General features: G+C 33.4%; 2 protein-coding genes across 5 annotated transcripts in view; one reads left to right on the top strand and one right to left on the bottom strand.

Annotated features, from left to right (window-relative positions):
• Positions 1 to 14,723, top strand: part of LOC138713264 (protein-L-histidine N-pros-methyltransferase) — a 797,137-nt gene extending 782,414 nt beyond the window's left edge. For both annotated transcript variants that reach the window (XM_069845221.1, XM_069845220.1), the window contains exon 6: positions 2,722 to 14,723. The gene's annotated coding sequence lies outside the window, so the exon portion shown is untranslated. The remainder of the gene's footprint in view (positions 1 to 2,721) is intronic.
• The window catches only part of LOC138713263 (uncharacterized), a 46,119-nt gene that overhangs the window by 14,799 nt on the left and 15,029 nt on the right, over positions 1 to 16,291 (bottom strand). For all 3 annotated transcript variants that reach the window (XM_069845219.1, XM_069845216.1, XM_069845218.1), the window contains exons 7-8: positions 15,775 to 15,897; positions 2,698 to 2,794 (exon numbers count right to left, since the gene is read on the bottom strand). In XM_069845219.1, coding sequence (XP_069701320.1) covers positions 2,698 to 2,794; positions 15,775 to 15,897 — 220 coding nt within the window. The remainder of the gene's footprint in view (positions 1 to 2,697; positions 2,795 to 15,774; positions 15,898 to 16,291) is intronic.

Genomic DNA, 16,291 nt, shown 5'->3' with positions numbered 1-16,291 from the left:
GGGTACATATTAATCACAACATAGTAAATAGCTGTAACTAATAATAATAAGAAATATACAGTAAGTTGAAGTATAATATTACCTTAAACTGGTTCTACAAAACTAATCAAAAACCTCTTTCATATTTAATATTTCTGACTTGATAGTTTATTGGGAAGCATGTTAACCACAGTAAAACCTCGTTACTATGCTCCCTCTTACAATGCTATCCTGTTCATTATTCTATTTTTATATGGTTCCTGGACATATAATATGAAGAGCTTGCGGGAAAAACTATGAATGTCACATTTCTATTAAGGATTACATAATGATCTAATTGAATCTATAACTGCAAGATGTAGTGCTGTTTCTATAGAAAATAAAGGAAAGGATTACTGTATTCGTGGTGATAATTCTCCTTTTTACCATTTTTCATAAGAACAACATTAAATTTCGCAGTAATCCACTGAATTAAACACAGAATAAATATGGGAAATGCCTGTTATTATTCGGTTGAGAAGCTTTTATCATCCAGTCTGCTGTCAAAAAATCTGAAAGTTAGAATTTATAAAACAGTTATATTACCGGTTGTTCTTTATGGTTGTGAAACTTGGACTCTCACTTTGAGAGAGGAACATAGGTTAAGGGTGTTTGAGAATAAGGTGCTTAGGAAAATATTTGGGGCTAAGAGGTATGAAGTTACAGGAGAATGGAGAAAGTTACACAACACAGAACTGCACGCTTTGTATTCTTCACCTGACATAATTAGGAACATTAAATCCAGACGTCTGAGATGGGCAGGGCATGTAGCACGTATGGGCGAATCCAGAAATGCATATAGAGTGTTAGTTGGGAGGCCGGAGGGAAAAAGGCCTTTGGGAAGGCCGAAACGTAGATGGGAGGATAATATTAAAATGGATTTGAGGGACGTGGGATATGATGATAGAGAATGGATTAATCTTGCTCAGGATAGGGACCAATGGCAGGCTTATGTGAGGGCGGCAATGAACCTCCGGGTTCCTTAAAAGCCAGTAAGTAAGTAATCCACTGAATTAGATAATGACATCAACCTTAAGAAAACTGTGACATTCATCGTTTTTCCCGCAAACTCTTCATATATATAATCCTGCATAATTTTACCTTCTTGCAGTGCTTCGAAATCCTGCTTGTAGCACTTTTTTTCGGATCGGAAATGAGTAAAAAATTCTGTACAAAATTGAGAAATTTATGTTTTAAAAGCATGGCGAAGAAATATGTTGCTTTGACTCTACTGAGGGTCAATGCACCATGAATGCAAGAAAGAAATTTCACCCTCAATCTGAAAAAACCCTCCGGTCAGCACTGTTGGAAGTTATATTTACCGGTACTTTTCTTTGTATGAAAGTATTTTAACACTCAAAAGTCTCCCTGTCAATACGTTCTTGTCTTTTCTGTAAAATTTAGTCAACCTTTGAATTCTATGGAATGTGCAGTAAGTTTGATAGTGTAAAGCAGAAATCTCTGTCTATGACTGAAAAATTATATTAGTGTTGCTCCTTGCGGTGTATCAAGTGAAATTAGTCTTTAGTTCCTTGAACCACATAGAAAATTTTATCATTCAGAATACCAGTACAAACACACGGCAAACAACAATTAAAGATTTTTTTTGGCCATTTAAAATGAGCTCTTATTTGCATTTTGCACTGTAACTAATGCACAATATAATATTTTTCCTATGAAGTGTTGTCTAAATTGTTTTCCCCACTTCCCATCTATAGCACTGTCCTACTTAAGGTACGGTCACACATCGCTACTTTTGCAGCGCTGCAGTACAAAAAACTGCGCAACTCTTGTACTGCGACGTGTGAACAACGGTGCAACCTGAAAAGTAGCGGCTGCCAAACCTGCTGCCTGCTACTTTTCCATGTTGCGCGCAGCTTAAAAGTAACGATATGTGAACAGGGTTCTCAGAGTTGCAGCCGCAGCATTTTTAATATCGGTTTTGTTGAAACTTTTGCTGCGGTTGCAACCAGTGTTACCACCCAAATGTGCCAATGATACTTTTATTGTTTGGATATATTTTAATGTTAAATGTGATGAAAATAAATTATTTCTAACAGTTATTAAATACACAACACAGTCTGAGCATAATTGCTGACGATATAATTCATTTTTTAAATTTTCCATAGCGTAGTTCCAAACAGGAGGGTTGCCAACATTGATTACGTGAATATACTGTTGGTTATCATTTAAGTATATAGGCGTTTTTAAAAGCTTTATAGTAAAAATAATGCCAATTTCTGAATACTAGATACGACAGAAAAGCAAATAATAGATAAGGAAGCTTTCGCATGAGTTTCTTAATAATGCGAACATAACCACAAAATGTATATTGAGAAGTCAACATGGAGATGGAAACCTGCAGCATGACTGCGGCTGCAGAAGTAGCGCCTTGTGTGTGAACAGACTCACAACCTCCAGTTGCAACTTTTGCAGCACTCGGGTTGCGCAGCACGAAAAGTATCATGCAGCGCGCTACTTTTGGCTTGTGTGTGAACACGACACGCAACTTTTGCAGCTGCAGTACAAAAGTTGCGCTGCAAAAGTAGCGATGTGTGACCATACCTTTATAGCGCTTTAAGGCCGCAGTCTCTTGACAAGCGTATTAACAGGGTTACACTGTACTTGATTACAATACTAAATGCAGCTTGTGTACAATCAAGACTGTTTCATACGAACCTATGTTTGTCTTCATTCTTCCAGCTGCTGACAGCAATATGTGGAGGTGGCAGAAAGGACCGGAGTGACTGCACCAGCTGGATCGTGTCCACCAGTGCTGAAACAGCAGATCACTCTCATTCAAGTACTTCCTCTACGTCAGAATAACTTAAATCTCACAAAAAAAAAAAATTGATCCTCTAGCTAGTAGTCAATTTTGTACGGTCCGAAAATTGGATAAGAACCCTCTGTTTCCCCTCATGTAAATGCCATTTGGTAATACACATCCACAAGACCAACATTTTTAACAATGTATTGGCTGAAATTAAATCCCGAATCTTTCAATAATCAGTTACAGTGGAGCTTCAGTTGTTATCTTCAACTGTTGTCGTTTATAGAGTTTTCACTATTTAAGTGATTAGGGCCAAAAAAAATCTAATTTTCATTTTTCCTTGATTTCGGACGTTTAAATGCTTGAAAATGAAGTTTTCGAAGTGGCGTCCTGGTTGCTATATCCATTGTTATGTTTTTTTTTTTGTCTTTTGCCTTTCCCTGTAACTCGTGATTTTTCAACTTCAGATACACTTATCTCAGAAACTATTTGACATAGGAGACTGATTTTATTATTATTATTATTATTATTATTATTATTATTATTATTATTATTAATTATTATTATTATTTCGGTGTAGGCCAGGGATGAGATGATATTAGCTCCCAATCATGGTAGAAGAGCTCGACCTTGATCACGAGCGCATAGCGCATTCACTGTAACGTAGACAACAGGGATGTACATGCACATGCAGTGAATAAAGGCAGCAATTATTACAATAACTTGTGTTACTAAATTTCTGGCTATGTAATAGGGCTAATTACTCAGGTATTTAATATACAAAACAAATTGCAAAGGGAAGGGTTTTTGGGAACAAAAAGAGAAATAGGAAAAGTTAATTGTATGTAAACCATTTTATTGTTAAGAGCATTATTTATTATGTAAATACTTCACTTCATTGGTTAGGAGAAACTAATAGGGTCTACCTGCTCGACATATGTGATCTCTAAGTACTTTTGAGTATTTGTTGAAAAAATAATAATGGCAATATTGATTGAAATAGAGTATATTGATTGTGTGATTGTGAAAATGTAGTCCTTACTCTCCAGTCGTAATTATGTAATGAGTTTTCTTAGAGTGATTTGTGAGATGCATGTAACACGAAAAAAAAAAAAACAAATTGATTAAATTAAGATATTGAGAGTCATCGTAATTTTTGGGGTCAATCATTTAAGGGGATATGTATGATTTTTAAAACTTCCACAATTTAGGCCAAAATTTGTGAAATTTAAACTATATAAACAGATTTATAATAATATCATCTGTACAAAATTTTGTGCAATTAGGTTTAATAGTTTTGAAATTATATCTTTAAGTATATTTTATATTGACGTTACTCCTTGCATCAAAGTTTTCAAAATGTTTAGTTCATATTTGATAAAAATCCTGAAAATAGTTATTGGAATAAAAGTGAATTAGCATTTTGAGTTTAGTAATAGTATAAGTTAAAGTGCAACCAAAGATAAAATATTATTTCTAAATTAAAGAAACACGTAGTCTAATAAAAATAAATATCCAGAAACAAGCAACAAATAAAACATCAATAATACATTTAAAATAAAGAAATAAAAGGAATCTAGATACTATCTGCTGACCCAAATGTAAATTAATTTACCTTCGATGTCAATTCCGAAATGAATTTATTTCTCTCTTCTCCTGAATAATGCCTATATTTTTTTTCATGTTGTGTCTCATAATGCCGTTTTATGTTGCTTTTTTTGCAAATGATATATTTTTTACACAACAAACACTGGACTTCATCACCATGTTCGAAGCATAAATATTGTATCTTCCACTTTTCCTTGAAAGCTTTAAATGCTTCAGTTCCGTCATGATGCGCTGTGTTCTAAGATCTGTACATCCTTTAGCAATGTTTACAGGTAAAAGAGCTCCGAGCGCGCGCAGCGGGCATAAAATAGCTCTCGCCCACTATTAGTCACCATCGCAAGACTGGTGTAGGCTATATGCATTGTATGGAGGACTGAATGGGAGGTTCAGAATTTTTAGCCAAATTTGATTATTCATGTAGGCCTAAATAAAAAAATTACATGCAAAAAATTAATTAAATCAGATCATATAAATACTTAAAAAAAAATGATATTAAATGAATAATTTCTAAAAATCGTCAATCTCCGATGACAAGTAAGGTTTAGAAAAAAACAATAAAAAATTTCAACAGATTGTGATTTGATTTTTCCTTTTTAAGAAAAGGGTACCTGTGTGAATTGATGTGTTCTACTATGATTTTGCATATCATGTATTAATTAGCAATCTGAGCTGTGATAATTACATTACATTTTTAACTTTAGACACATTTAATAAGAAAGCACTAATAAATAAGTGGCACAATTTTCATGATGCTAGCTCAGAATCTATTGGAGATTGTTAATTTTGAAATTCTTATAGTATTAACATGAAAAAAGCGTTCAGAACACTTCAGTGCCCTTAATACCATTGAATTCGATTGTTGTCAAAATTTCAGCAACTAATCTCAGTTTTTAAAATGGAAGGGTTATATACAGAATGATTCAAAAGATAAGGTCACCCCATGAGATGATTCAGAATGACCTTTAGAGCAGGAAAGTCCTTTGTCAGTTTTATTTATTTGCAGTCATTTCAGAGTTACAATAGGTCAAACAGTTAATTCACATCTCATGATATTTACAATAAATATTAATTTACCCTCAGTTGTTTAGATCTAGGTTTGTTTACGAAGCATGATTTCCACCACTGATGGAATGACAATGGAACACATTCTGTGAAATGTTGCTAGTAAAATTCTTGACTATATTCTTTAAGAATTCACTGCACTAACAGAGGATTTTTGAATGTACTTTTCCTAAGATATAACGTATCTCAGCAAAATATAATAATAATAATAATAATAATAATAATAATAATAATAATAATAATAATAATAACAACAACAACAACACTTTATTGCCAGAACAAAGATACATATTGCTTTTTTTTTTACATAAAAACACTATAGTAAGTAAGATTAAGAGTAAATGAAGGAGAAATGTCATGTTGTCCAGGGAATATCATTGAAATCGACAAATTTGAGAAACGAAAATAATATATCAAAAGGAAAATGGATCTAACATTTACGTGTGTCATTTTTGCGCAAAGCACTTGTCACTAATCTATACCCTTATCAAACCCTACCTAACTGTATCACTGACAGTGTGCTTACTTTTCACTAATATATCTTCTCATCAAATCCTATCTAACCTTATCACTAACAGTGCGTCTAATTAACAATAATATATCTCTCCTCGTCAAACCCTACCTAATCTTGTCACTAACAGTGGTGCTATCTCTCAGTAATGTTAAGAACAAGGGAAGAAGAGAGAAAAAGATATGCTGCAGGTAAACATCATGCCCATATGTTGGCAACATCGTGTACTTAGTTCTAATTGGTTATCATTGTAACAGCACATCTCAAAGCTGCTGTCGTAGTTTTGTGGATTGAATTAATGACAACAATCGAAGCTCCAACTGTACACTTCTAAATTTTTCAAGTAAAACTAGTAAAATAATTCCAATTGTATCCAGTGAAAGAAAATACAAAGTAATATATATGTGATATCAAACTTCCAGATAGAGGATTAATAGAGTACTGGGCAGCTAATGCTCTGAATTAAGTCACAGATTCACAGATGCTAGTCCCAAACTTGGTGTAAGTTTTGTTTTATATTAGGTACATACTTGTATAGTACTTGTGGTAATGGTTTGACTTAGTGTTCATAAAAATAGTACATAAAATTAAAATTGAAGAACATAATATGACGTGGTGGTGGGTAATAATGAGAAAAATGTACTTTTATATACCGTTTATATAACTGATGATATTATTACAGTAAGTACATTATTACTAATTTTCAGTTTCTTTTAGCATAATCAAATTCTAATACCTGAAATAATTTTACATATAAGGATGTTCTCTGTACTTTCCTTTTGAAAAGTTGGTTGCACTAAGTTTTCAAACCATAATGGATTTATCAAATCTCCATATTTCGATTAGAGACATTCAAATAACACATTCCAACATAAAACTGTATTCTTCTCTCCCTTTCGACACCTACATAAAAGATGTTACAAAATAAGACCGCAGAATGCACATATATAAAGTTACTTCATTCAAATCTACTCACAATTCTGAATTCAGTTAATCTGCAAAAACAAAAAATTCCAAAAACATCATAAAAAGTACATAAGAATATAGAAATTCTTTGTGATAATTCAAAATTTGGCACGAGAGTAGATACAAAACTAGAACACTTTTTGGGATGCATATTGTATTATGAATTATTATAGAAAATTTGAGTTTGTCATAAGAGAAATGATTTCAAGGAAATTGTAAAAATCTGTAGGCCTAATTACGAAAATACAGCACATAAAAAACATTTGAAAACCACTTATAAAAATAGGCCAATCTTCGATATCTTTCCACACCAAACACGGGACTGACATATGATTTGTGTTTCATTTTGGGTTAGATGGATTAGTTGAGGGGATATCTAAGCGACGTGAAGCCGAGAAATGTGAAAAGGTTTAATTGATTTAAGTGTGTTTTCTCTCCCATCTGTAGTGTGGTAAAATATCGAAGATAAATCCAAAGACTACTGAAGAATATCATAACTTTGTAATGAAGACTATTTATACTCAAATGCATGAGACATTATAGAAGTAATTAGCTTGAATAAAACCTTATTTTATTTTATTTGAAGATGTGCCAAAAATGAAAATGGTTGTTTTTGGAAAAATGTTAACTTTTACAGGCATATTGTTGCTTTTCTCTTATCTTTTAAAACAGCAATACGGTATACAGTAATATATTATTAAGTCTTTATTATAAGTTAGGGTTATGTCCTTTAGTCAGTTTTAATATAATATTTATTTTCTATTTATGTGTATTTGCTCAATGAAGAATATTTTAAATTAAATCTGAAAGTTCTAGTGAGTCTAGTGACACACAGAAAATACTTCTTTATGTACTATTCTGTTCAACTTAAGTCTGAACGGTATCTGCATATTACTAAATCTGTTTCAGTCAAGATAAGAGGCAAAGAATCAAAGTAGGAATGCAACAAACACTCAGAATTGAGTACTGCAATAGGCAATCATTTCCTTAGTATCGCCTGTCTAAACTACTGAAATGATTACTCTGTGATAAAAGTTATCCCTGTTAACAGACCTTGCCATATGACGTGGCACACCCCACACCCCACACCCACTAGATTCTGAAATCTATTATAACACGGCTCGGAAGCAGTGAGGATGCCAATCGCCATATTAGATGTGTTAGCTGTAAGCGGATATAAGAATAAATAAGTAGAATGTGTCTTAAATGCTTTGTTTTTCCAACAGAATCTTTCCCACACAAAAATCCCCGCATATAACACACACCCGGATTTTTCCACGTATTTTCGGTAAAAAAGGGCGAGCTATGCGAGTAGATATGGCACTTCTAAAAATTGGCTTGTTTTCGAACTTATCCTACACTCCAGTGACACATGTGCAAACTGTTCATAGCACATTAGTTGAAAATGACTGGTCAATTATATTTTATTTATATCATTATGTCCTGCACCGTGGCATCATGGTCTAAGGCATTCTGCCTAGGACTCACATTACAGAATGCGCGCTGGTTCGAGTCCTCGTGAGGGAAGAAATTTTCTCATGAAATTCGGTCAGTGTATGGGACCGGTGCCCACCCAGCATCGTGATGCACTTGGGGAGCTACGATAGGTAGCAAAGATCCGGTTTCGCAAACTAGCTATAACGGCTGGGGGGATCATTGTGCTAATCACACAATACCGCCATTCTTGTACACCTCTGCTTCGGCATGTGGACGTGAGGCCAGCAGCCAGCTTGTCGGTCTTGGCCCTTCATGGACTGTAGCGCCACGGATTTTTTTTTATATCATTATGCTTGCAATACAAATAAAAGTCACTGATGATTGTTAGGTGCTTTTGTAAATAAATAAATAAAAAGAGGGGAGGGGAATTGCATTGCTTCTCATCTTGACCGAAATATAATACATTCCATAAATACAGCTTCCCTATCTTCAGAATATATAACATGATATTAGTGACAAGTATAGTATTAACTGTGCCAACACATTACTTTTGCGTTGAAGTAAAGAATATTACATTTTAGAAACTTTTTTTCATAATAAATCTTCATAAAAACTTGATACTAAGAATTTTGTAACTTGGTTTCATTTAGATCAAAGGTCTTCAAAGTTGAAAGAGTATAAGTGAAATCAAGTTCACAATATAAAATGGTTGGTTGGTTTAAAATGTCGTCAAATATGTTCAACTGAGATCCTAGCTAGTAAATTAGTAAATTAGATTTTGAGGAGAACTATATAGGTTAACCTTAAGCATTCCAGCCCCAGTGCCTGCCTTTTTGACATCTAATACCGTTAACCCATTCCTTTCCTTAGGTTTTCAAGAAGACATTTGCAGCGATGCTAACAATCTGTTTTTCTATAATTCTTAATTAAGACCAGAGACTGCTGTACAGTGGTGGTCCCAGCATTTTAATCTGAGTGAGGGGTTTTCAGGTGGGTGGAATTTATTCAAGATCAGTAACTCTTCTGCCTTGTGCCCCAAATCACTGAAATTGTTATAGAAGTAGGTTATTATTAATAAACAGATATGTGTTAGTACCATAGCAATGATCAAGGATTCAGTTCAAGGACTGCAAATGTTACTTTTCTTTTGAGGGTGAATGTTTTACAATGACTAGAGATCGGCACAGTATGAAGAAAATTTTGGCAAAATATGAAATTTATTTTCACAAAATATAAAAATATGAAATAAATATTTCAGTGCTAAATATCTTCATTCTTAAACCTAGGTTTACATGATTATTTACAAAAATAAGCATTTAGAGATTAATAGTTTTGTCTATATTTAATATGCTACGAAATAAAATACAACAAATCTGCATATTAAACAGTTTTTCAGCATCATCAAACTCTTTTGTGGATGCTTGAATTAGGAAAGTTCTTACATTTGCTGGACTCAACACTGGTTATAATACAACACAAGTCATTTTTCTATATTTTCTGGGAAAAGATTACACCTTCTATTAGTTAATATTGTTTTGAACCCGTGAAGTTGCAGAAAGAGGAGAATTAAGTAGACAGCAAAACTGATGGTTGAAACCGGTTTATAACATTAATTCATACATAGGCTATATAAGTTGAGATGATAACACTGAAAGAATTTCATTAGATTCGAAAGAATAAAGCGAAGATGTAATAGGAACTACTTATTTTGTTTAGGCCTCTTAAATTCATTGACACATGAATTCAGTAACTCTGAAGGGTAGTTTGGATATTTCACTTGTCCTTGGGGATCCCAGAATGTTAGTGGAATGAGTGGCTTGGGTTTGTCAAGTGTTCGTAGAAAAAATCTCTGTTGTCTCATTATAATATCTGAAAAGCCTAATTCAGTGATAGTTGTAGAAATATTAATGGAGGGAAGAAAAATCTTACAAAATATGAAGATTTTTATCAAATACGAAAATTTTACCAAAATATTATGAAATATGAACTTTTTGGTATTAATTACGTTCTACACATAATGTTTCTAGAAAACATCTCTTTGTCTCATAATATCTGAAAAGCCTGGTTCAGTGGTAGTTGTAGAAATATTAATGGAGGGAAGAATAATTTACAAAATATGAACATTTTTGGTGTTAATTACATTCCACACATCATGAATCGTGAAAATTTTTGTTCTCATACTGCTACCAGGAATGGTTTAGAAAATGAAATTTCATATTTTGCCTGTCTCTAATGATGACGATAAGTATTGAAACAGATACGATCACATGCTGATACATGTCGAGAATGGGGGAATAGGTTACATAGCTCACATTTCGTGATCTGGATACAGTAAACTAACTTAATAAAGTGATTTACATTTCTGTGGTGATGATACTTAGAGCTCTCTGGTTCAAGGACAGGGTTCTCTTAAATGCCATAAAGGTAAAATCAGAATTCCTGGTTTTACTTTTCTTCTTCTGAAGCCGTACTAAAAACTAAAAATTTGTTTCATTCTTAAAAATTAATTCCTTTTGATTGGGTTTAAACATGCAAAACTCGTATAAAATAGTAATCTTGATAACAACTTGGCCACAAAGTAAGATTTTATATAACGAAACAAAAAAACCCCTTCTGTATTAAAACTTTAATGTAGATAACAATTTGTCTTCATGAAATTTCATCCCTTTCTTTCATTCCTATCTTAGTTTCTACGTAACATAATTCCAGATTGATTTACACCTTCGAAATTAGTGTCGGTTTTCATTGTGTTTGGAAAGGAAAAATCATTCAATTATGCAATTGTCAGAGTGAAAGATACAGTGAGCTGATTAACCTTGCCTGTTCAGCAGTATTCAGTCAATTCTACACTGAGCGAATAAGCTTACAATTGCATGATTTGTGTTTCTGTCTTTATGAGATAATACGTATTGTTTCTTTACAGTGTGAAGAATTCAGTAGCGTGTGCGTAGGACAATAAGATTGTTTCGAAGTGAATTTCATGATGCTAATGTTCCAAGTACAGAAAATATTCGAATGCTTGTGAAAAATTTGAGTGTGTCGGGAACATTACTTAAAGAAGTGAAACGTGAAATACCGAGTTTTTAAATGAGAAGAAACTAGATGAGATAGATTATAAATATGGTTTATTTAACGACGCTTACAACTGCAGAAGTTATATCAGCATCGCCAGTGTGCCAGAATTTTGTCCTGCAAGTGTTCTTTTACATGCCAGTAAATCTACTGACATGAGCCTGTCGCATTTAAACACACTTAAATGCCATCGACCTGGGCCGGGATCAAACACACAACCTCGAGCATAGAAGACCAGCACTATACCAAGTACGCTACCGAGGCAGACAGATGAGATAGATGAATGATTAGAACATACACCAACAAAATCAATCACTTGAACATCTTACCCAGGAGACTGAAATGTGTAAATAATCAGCACAAAATTGCTTAACCATACACCATTTTATTCTTAGAGATGATGGTACTAGATTAAATTTTTGTCACTGGATTTTGCAATCAGTTGAAGACAGTGAATGTGGGTGTGCTGAAGGAGATCATTTTTAACATCTGTTGTAAATAAGGTAAGATTTGATGTGCATGGATCAGTCGCTCTTATAAGCAGCCCACCTAACACTTGCCATAAAGAATATTTTGTACGCAGCATTTCAGTGTCCTTATCACAAAGACTCCAGGCCTATACGCTAATGAATTCTTCAGACACCAAAAAACATTACTGTTTATTTCACAAAGACGAACACTAAATTCATGCAACTTTAAGCTTATTCACTAAGTATAGAACTTCCTGAATACTGCTCAACAGGCAAGCTACTCAAATGACTGTAGCTTGACCTTGGCAGCTGGCAATATGTTTACACCCAATAACAAAGAGCCCGAAAGCTGACTTACGAATGAATAATCTCACTATATATTCTTACTATTCCTGAGATTGTTTGAATCTGATTGCTATTTATGTGTGAAACCCTTCCTCTCATTTTGTCACCATCCCATCGTTTCTGGCCTCTTTATAGCTATGTGATGAAGAAAGTGGGATTGTGAAGATGTGTAATTAAATACGATGTAAAGAACCTAAAGTACATTTCCAAGTGCTTTATTGTTTTGTATTTATGTATAAGTGTTTTGTAAGCAATTGTGATATAATTATGTACTTCTTAGACTGTAGAATTGATACTGAGTAATTACACTAACAGTAATACGTAATCAACCACTTTCATAGAAAAACTGGACTGATTGTGTACAGAAAAGGTGTAATGCTCATACTAGTTTCTGGGTGAAAGGTTTATTTAGTATAATTTAAGTTTAATGTAATATTTAAAGTATACAAACTGGGTGTACATAATGCACTGAGAACTGTCAAGAATGATATTTGATTCAAGTAATGAGAAAGCATTTTGAAGCATGGGTTTTGGTTATATGTTACATGTACATTCTTCTCGTGAGAGGGACATTCACCAAGTTAGCTGGATGCAGATGAACTTTTAATACTTTTATGTCAGAAGATTTATTAATTTTAAATAGTAATTCCGGTACAAAAATTTATTCAGTGAGGAAGGATTTCAATCTTAATTTTATATATGGTTTATTTTCAATGTATTGCAGATTTCTAAAACATACTTTCTCAAATTATTTTTTAATAAGAAACATGTTTAGTGTGACGCGATTTTGTATAGTCATTATTATAATTGGAACATTAAGTTCAAGTGAATCTGTTTTAAAAGAATTAGTCTTTTATTATAACTAGACATCAGATTTATATGGACTAAAAGCTAAGAATGCCACTGAGTACACTAGAGTGGATGATGTGTCCATTGGGAGGGTTTCTAGGTCTGATTAACAAGTCTCCGAAATCTAATAGGTGAATGAATCATATGGACTGGAGCATGAATCATGTAAGCCGCGTGCTGATGTATTAGTGACAGTTAAAACTATTAAAAAATGTCAGTATTTTGTTCTGCTACCATTACCACCAGTGAAAGGTCAACACGCTGTTTGCAAGATGCATGTTGCAGTCCATGTGTTTCATTTACCTACAGTTAGAATTTGGAGACTTGCAAATCAAGCCTGGAAATCCTTCAATTTACACCATATCTTCTTCTTCTTCTTCTTCTTCTTCAGGCACTACAGCTTTAAACAATTAAATGCTTTGGCCTCCTCAACAACTGCTTTCCATCTTTCCCTATCTTGGACACAGTTAATCCAGTTGTTAATTTTCATTTACTTCAGATCATGAATTACATCATCTTCTCATCTTATTTTTGGTCTACCAATAGATCATATGTTGATGGGTTTCCATTTATGTAGTTTTTTAATAATTCTATTAAATAATGATTGGTTTGAATAAAATGCTCTGTTTCCTAACAAGATTCTTTTCTTGATTTCTTCTTCAATTGAATTTATTTTCATTTACAAATGAGCCAAGATATTTGAAAGAAGTTAGCTGTTCTATTTGGACACCATATCCACTAGGTAACATTCTTAGCCTTTAGTGTACACAGGGTATTTCAGAAATACTTTGACAAACTTTGGGGGCATGTTCCTCACACCGAAACAAGAAAAAAAATTTCATATAAACATATGTCCGAAAATTCTTAGTTTTTTTTAGTTATTAATGAAAAAACATAAATGAAACATCTGTTAGATATTGTCAGCTTGGTAGCAAGTGTTGCAACTTTAATGAATTCAGAAACTCATAACAAATGTTCAAAATGTTCTCCTCTTGCTTCCACTTTCATTGTTATGAGTTTCTGAATTGACTGAAGTTGCAAAACTTGCTGTCAAGCTGACAATATCTACCAGATGTTTCATTATGTTCTTTCATTAAACTAAAAAACTAAGGATTTTCGGACATTAGTTTATATTAACTTTTTTTTTTTCTTGTTTTGGTATAAGGAACATGCCCCCAAAGTTTGTCAAAGTATTTCTAAAACACCCTGTATAAATAAGTTCAATGTCTAATAAAATTATGATTTCAAACAAGCACAATACATCAGCATTTATTAGCCACAGTTGAAGCAAAAATAAATTTATTATCAATATGTGGGAATTTCATATTCAAGACTTTATAGATGCAGATTTCCACAATAAGTGCTCGCAGAGATTAAAAAATATGTAACCTTTAATATAAAATAACTTGATTATAAGTCCTCGCATCCTGCTAATTAGGATGGGACCAAGCACTGAAAGATTAAGACAATGTTATAAGGTCAGGATTTAAAAAGAACTCAAAGTTGGTAAAAGACAGCAATAGATCTGCTTATGTTTAAAATTTGTACTGTGTGTATACTACACTGTTTTCCCAGCCTCTCCTACACGTCTTTCAAATAAATACTCATACACAAATTGGATATTTCATTTGGTTACTCAAGTATCCTGCCTTTCACATCTTTTGTCATACCTACCTGAACACCAATCATAATTACGTACCGTACAAGGAACATTTGAGGTATTTACTTATTTATCCTTGTATCATCAATAAAAAACATGTATGCTTTCAATTAATTTAAGTGGCGAAGTCTTTGTATAAAAGTACTTACGCAGTATTCTGAAACTCAAACAAAACACCATTTTGGATTCCGTAATAAATTACAGAGATCAATATTTTGAATCTCGATTACATCCACTTATCTTTGTATAAATTAATATCGAAAATGTACAGTGACAACGAAACCAAAACACTATTCTGTCAAATTGTCAATACTGATTTAAAACATCGTGTTCTATTTTGCCTCCGCGCAGCATTGCCAAATGTACGAATGCTCCGGCTTGTAACTGAAGACGGCTCTGCGTCATATTGATATGTCAATTGTTTCGACTATCAATTGAATTGTCGTCTCGAAACTAGGGCTCATGGAATGAGGAAGCAATTATGAAGTAATTAATGAGAAAGTTCCGCCTAGTTAAATTTAAATGGGAAGAGTATAAAGACAGAAATATCAGATTTTTTTTAATCCCAAACATCCTTACACTGTCATTCATGCTCACAATAACAATTACGAACAGCATAAATGTTTCATGCAATTATAAGGATTCTATGAATCCTCTGTCACTTTTTGTTGTGTAGGTACTGATGCTTCTTTCTCTCTGCTTCTTTCAGTGACAGATCAAACAACAGTTCTATTCCAGATTTACTATATCTGCCTTACTGCAAGATTTGAATCTGTAAAGCAGTTGTCTTGATATCTTTAAAGTTGTTTCCTGTCAAAATGTGTACTATTATGTGTTACGCAATTATAACACATCATGATTGCAAAGCAAGAAGCCAAGATATCTCATTTGGTAAAGTAAGTGGAGTGCATTTATTTATTAGCAATACAAGTATCAAGTTTTCCACATGCATGTGTAGAAATATATACTTGTACACAGGAGACAGAATATAAATACAAATACATACTCTTCTGCAGTGCTTCTGACTGTTTTCCGTATGGCTTGCACATTGCTGGGCGGACGCAGGTCTTCATACGAGACATATTCTTCATGATCTCAGCAAATGCTCGAACAATTTTTTCTTGGCCAACTAACAAAAGAAACAGAATTATGTTAGTGTCGTATATTTAACATAACCTATCCTAATAGTGATAAGTGACGCTTTATGTTGCCATATTTAAGAACAAGACCTAGATTTTGATGATACAGTAAAAGCCTTTTTATCGAATCTCTGAGGTATTACTTTTTTTCCTGAAATAGAGGCTTTCCTTAAAAGGAGGTTTACTAGTACTGACTTATGTTATACAATGAGGTTAGATGGGGATGCTCGGGTTTTACAGGATCTGTTCCCTGCCAAGACATGGCATGATCATCGGGAATAGTGCGCCTGCATTCTCGGCGCGCGCAACAAGTTTTGCTTTAGTTGTGTTATGACTTTATTTATAAACGTGGCCAGGTTCAGACTAATTACTGGTCATGACTGT

The sequence above is a fragment of the Periplaneta americana genome, chromosome 14, assembly GCF_040183065.1.
Source record: "Periplaneta americana isolate PAMFEO1 chromosome 14, P.americana_PAMFEO1_priV1, whole genome shotgun sequence".
Classification (NCBI taxonomy): Eukaryota; Metazoa; Arthropoda; class Insecta; order Blattodea; family Blattidae; genus Periplaneta; species Periplaneta americana.
The sequence above is the reverse complement of the archived record's forward strand: the minus strand, read 5'-3'. Positions and strand labels throughout refer to the sequence as shown.